Consider the following 5,122-nt stretch of genomic DNA (forward strand, 5'->3'; position numbering starts at 1 on the left):
TCATTTGAAAACGACTGAATTCAATGCACACATTTTCATTACGCAGAACTCTTTAAGCGATTCTTTTTTTGAACTTCACTAAACAAATGTGCATGTGCCACGCAAACCAGCAAAAGATAAAGATGCGAACATGTAGGCCTAGTAGAAAATGTATCTGTATCTAAGTTGATTATTAGCCTACTCTTGAGAGAGAGCTGGTTTGGTTTTTGAGAGACTGAGACGCGCAGAGATGGCAACGCGGCTGTTTGATTGTGCTTATTCCATTCATTCGTATCATATCGTAGCCTAAGGTTTAAATAATTGCCTTTTAAATATATACAAATAGGCTAATAGAACGTGTATGATGTATTGATTAGTAGAAGAGTAGAAAGAGATTGAACCGCCCCCCCCTCTCTCTCTCACACACACACACACTTTCCGCTGGGGGAGAAAGTTTGGAGGTTACCTGCTGTGTGAATCCTCTCTGTGTCTCCTCCTCTCACTGTCTTTTTGTCATCTCTGCTCATCAGTGTATCTCCATCATCCTCATCCAGAGCTTTCCTCTCCTCTAACAGTCCTCATCGTCACATACCTGATCGTTCGTGTGTGTCTACAGGGGCCGTGCAGCTCTGAGCGTGAGGGGATCTGACCAGAAAGAGCCCTTCATCTTCAGTATGATGGCCAACACGGTGAGTGTGTCAACACCAACTTGTGTAAGTAAAGAGACTTTCAGGTCTTTGTCAAGTCTGTTACGATTCAAGTGTCAACATGTTAAAACCACCGTTTGCACTGTTGACAAAACAAAAGTGAAAGAGTTCTTTTGCAAGTAGGCCTTCACTAAATAAATAAAGTTTCCAAAAGGGTTTTCACAGCGATGCCATAGAAGAACCAGTTTTGGTTCCCCAAAGAACCTTTCAGTGAACAGTTCTTAAAATAACAATTTTTTTCTTAATGTTAAGAACATTTGAATAATCTAAAGAACCTTTTGTGGAATTAAAATGGTTCCATGGATGGTAAAGGTTCTTTGTGGAACCATTGATGCCAATAAAGAACCTTTATTTTTAAGAGTGTTTGCGGTGCTGAATTCTGCTCTATTGCTGATGTAAAACATATTTTGTGAACATAATAATGCTATAACAGGGCTCCAGACTAACATTTGACAGCAGTGTCACTGGTGCTGCCAAACTCAGCACATACACCTGATTTGATGGCACCAAATTATTTAATAATGATTAATAATATTGAAATATTGATAATGTTTTGTCTCTTTGAATTGCACATTTGACAGTAGCTTGAGTTGACCGTAGCAGTAGCTTGAGGTGGGATGCAAATGTACATTTATTTTTATTAAAAACAGTAACATCTGTTTAAAATATTTTATAGGGTAAAATGTAAATATTCGAACTGACTCAGGAGTTAGGACTCGTATTAAAATGAAAATGATCATGAGACCCACAGGTAAAAAAAGTAACTTTATGTTTTCTATAGTATAACACACTATAACTGTGTGGTTTAGCTTAAACACATTTAGTTAGGGCTAAGGATTTTTCTAGTTGACTAGTAGTCATTCTTTTAAGCCATCAGTCACAGGTTTATATTACTTTAATGAATATAAATACTTAAATATACAGAATATTTAATATACAGCCTATTCCGCACAAGTTTGCTCACGCATCAAGCTTGCCTCAAAGGACCAGCAAAAGTAATGACCTTGAATATATCAGAAAACTAGCAAAGAGGTATTTGAATTATTTATTAATAAACTAGTATTTTCTGATTCCGTGTTGGCTGTAAAGATGAATTTGATGATGCTGACTCGATGACACACCTTTTAGAGAGAAATGCACCTTTCATATTGATTACATAATCAGAGAGTAGCCTCTTCTTGTCGACTATTACGGGGCCAGCCCTACATTTAGTATAAACAATAATGCACAAAACCTGCTATAGCTTAATAACAAAGGATACTGTAATTAAATTCAATTACTGATAACATTTCATATGAATATGCCACATTTCTACCACAATACCATGTTACAGTTTAGGGTTACTAAAGTAAATACTGTACATTATGAATGTTGGTGATTTCTGAATTGAAAATCGTTCTAACTGGACTGTTGTGGCACAGTTTTCTTTTTCTTGTTTTCCATGTCAGTTTGTTGAGATTGTCAGTGCTGGTTCATCCAGCTTTAAAATAGTTTAAATCACTTGGTGGTTTTTGTCAGAAAACTACAGTGACCTCAAGTGCTTCTTACTGGATCTCACAGCGCTGTTTAATTATGGTGGCTTGATCGAGATAAAAGCACTCCTCTAAGATGGCACTGCGCCGTCTCTTGGGCCGAGCTGTTGTATGTCCATGTGGTGCATTTCAAACCGGTAGTGCTGTTTCGTTCCACTTTTGGCCCGTTTGCCATAATGTTTCTCATGCACAACTGAAATGGAAGTGTTATCGTTTAGTCAAATTAGTGTCACCTCCGCGACCGCTATAAGTGCGACCGTTTAGTCACAATCTAGAGTCCTGCTATTAAAGGGATACTCCACCCCAAAATGAAAATTTTGTCACTAATCACTTACCCCATGTTGTTCCAAACCCGTAAATGCTTTGTTCGTCTTCGGAACACAATTTAAGATATTTTGGATGAAAACCGGGAGGCTTGTGACTGTCCGTTTGACTGCCAAGTAAATTACACTGTCAAGGTCCAGAAAAGTATGAAAGACATCGTCAGAATTGTCCATCTGCCATCAGTGGTTCAACCGTAACGTTATGAAGCGACGAGAATACTTTTTGTACGCGAAGAAAGCAAAAATAACGACTTTATTCAACAATTCGTCTCCTCTGTGTCTCTCCGCATCACCGTAGCGCCATTTTGGAGAATATCCGCTGAACGCAAGCAGCGTACGCTCTTCTGTGTCAGCCACGTTGCACGGTTGTGCTGTTGTCGTTCAAATCACGGCGTAAATACATGTAGAAAATGTATCCTTGTGTCGCGGCTGACACAGAATAGCGTAAGCTGCTTGCGTTCTGCGGATATTCTCCAAAATGGAGCTGCGAATTAAGCTTTTACGGGTTTGGAACGACATGGGGGGTAAGTGATTAATGACAACATTTTCATTTTGGGGTCGAGTAACCCTTTAAGAGAAACCGCTTATTTTAAACTAAATGTAATGACATAAAGATGTGAGGTGCTGTAACAGTTTATCAGGTCTTAAGGTCCTTGCACTCTGAGTCTGAAATTTTCGTATGCGTCTTTTCGTATTTTTTTTTTCGTATCCGTTATCCTTTCCTATCAAAATTCTTGCTACGGATGCGAAAACGCAGAAAATCAAACTTGGTCTGATTTTTTATTTTGTATTTTTTTTGTGACTGACGAAAGTTTCGGAGGCAGTGTGTAAACATGATTGACACAACTTGAGGTCGTATTTTTTTTTACGTGCGAAAATTTTGGACGAGAATTTCGGACTCCGTGTGCAAAGACCCTTAGATTTAAGCTTTCCTTCACAAAATATTCCCAAAACTCATTGAATTTTTAGACTGAACTGTTACACCCTTGTATCTACTGCTTACTGAGAGCCTCTGCCTAACATTTCTCATTTAGTTTAAATGCCTCTGCCATGTCCTGTTGATTAAATCATGGTGACACACTCCACGACCTCCGACCCCTGTGAATAGATGTCTCTGTAAACTCCACCGACATCTGTTTGCTCGTCCGTTTAAAGCCTTTCATTCTATAGATTGAATATCTAATGATATATAATATATAATGACATTCATTTGAACTCTTCCTACTTTCTTCTCCACTCAGGTTGGCGCAGCGGCTCTGTGTGGAGATCTGAAGGCCTTTCTGAACCAAAACCTCTCCAAAGGTAGAAATAACTCTTTGTTACTCTGTAATATGTATTTATTTGCAGACAAATTTGTGTGAAGCGTAAGTTCAGAAATGAATAGACCTAAGTTAATGAATAATCTTAGTAAGTGCAGGTTCATTCAGAATGCAATAAACTATTTCCTTATGCTTTCATTTTTCAGTTTGGCAGTAAAAGAAATTCAGGCAATTATTGGCAGGCAGTGATCTTTTACTACCTACCGTTCTCTTGAAATGGCTGCGTTCAAAGTGAGGGGTCTGGGCATTGAACAATAAACATTCAAGAAATAATTAATCGTCTAATTGCACCACACACACAGACATTAAGTGACTGAATGAGACTCGAACCCTTTCTGGTGTCGTAGGTTTCATTATAACATGACAGAAAATTAACAGTGATTCCTAAAATATGTTTGATAGCTCTATACTACAATAAACCTTGTGTAATTTAGTGTTGAGACTTTCCCTCAAGCACTAACAGGGCTCTACGCTTATTTTTCTTTTTAGGAGCGCTTGTGCTCCTAACTTAAAAAATTTAGGAGCACAGTCAAAAATTTAGGAGCACCAAAATTTGATGTTTTCAGTCACAAATGCGACTGAAATGGTTGCACTGTAGAGCCCTGACTAACAGTATGAATGCTTTTTCCAATTAACTATAATCTTCATTTAAACAATTCAGTATTGATTCCTAAAATCCCAAGATTCATCTTAACTTTCAATGAAGGCATAAAAAAATGTATCGTCTTCAATATGAATTGCATCAGTGCTCAACTGCTCATTGCATCATATAATCAACAAGAACTATCAACGTATGAATCAAACTCTCTGAGAATGCTGTTGGTTTCTTTTGCATGCATCATACAATTATGTCTATCTGTGTTTATAGAACAGCGTAATTGCTCCATAAATTCTGTCCTCCTTGCCTGCCTGTCCTATATTCTTGCATGTCACTTTAAATGCAAATGAGCTCTGCTGACCCCGCCACTCTCTTCCGAGCCGCTCTCTGGGCTCCGTTTACAGCAAGCCGTTTTGGTGCATTTCCTTTTAAACACTAATGAGCTCTGCTCACCTCGCGTCTCTCTTCCGTGGGGTGACGCGCAGTTCTCTGAGAGACTGTAAACTTTAGCTGCATTCATCGTGAAACTTGCTAACTAGCACGTTATTAGGAAAGGCGATTTGCAAAGACTCGGAAAAAAAAAAAAAACGTATACTCACTTCTTCTGGAGGTGAAGCTAGATCACGAATGATTTGCGCAAACATAGACGCATTTAGGTAGATCG

The 5,122-nt window shown here is 38.4% G+C and overlaps 1 protein-coding gene across 2 annotated transcripts in view; it reads left to right on the forward strand.

Moving 5' to 3' along the window:
- Positions 1-523: 523 nt before the first annotated feature.
- The window catches only part of LOC107680101 (transcription factor Dp-2-like), a 54,232-nt gene continuing 49,633 nt past the window's right edge, over positions 524-5,122 (forward strand). The window contains exons 1-2 of one of the 2 annotated variants that reach the window (XM_016475868.1): positions 524-692; positions 3,783-3,843. In XM_016475868.1, coding sequence (XP_016331354.1) covers positions 654-692; positions 3,783-3,843 — 100 coding nt within the window. In that variant the 5' untranslated portion in view covers positions 524-653. The remainder of the gene's footprint in view (positions 693-3,782; positions 3,844-5,122) is intronic. The other variant, XM_016475870.1, reaches the window with a different exon arrangement.

Source organism: Sinocyclocheilus anshuiensis, unplaced genomic scaffold (assembly GCF_001515605.1).
Source record: "Sinocyclocheilus anshuiensis isolate Anshui unplaced genomic scaffold, SAMN03320099.WGS_v1.1 scaffold853, whole genome shotgun sequence".
NCBI classification, from domain to species: domain Eukaryota; kingdom Metazoa; phylum Chordata; class Actinopteri; order Cypriniformes; family Cyprinidae; genus Sinocyclocheilus; species Sinocyclocheilus anshuiensis.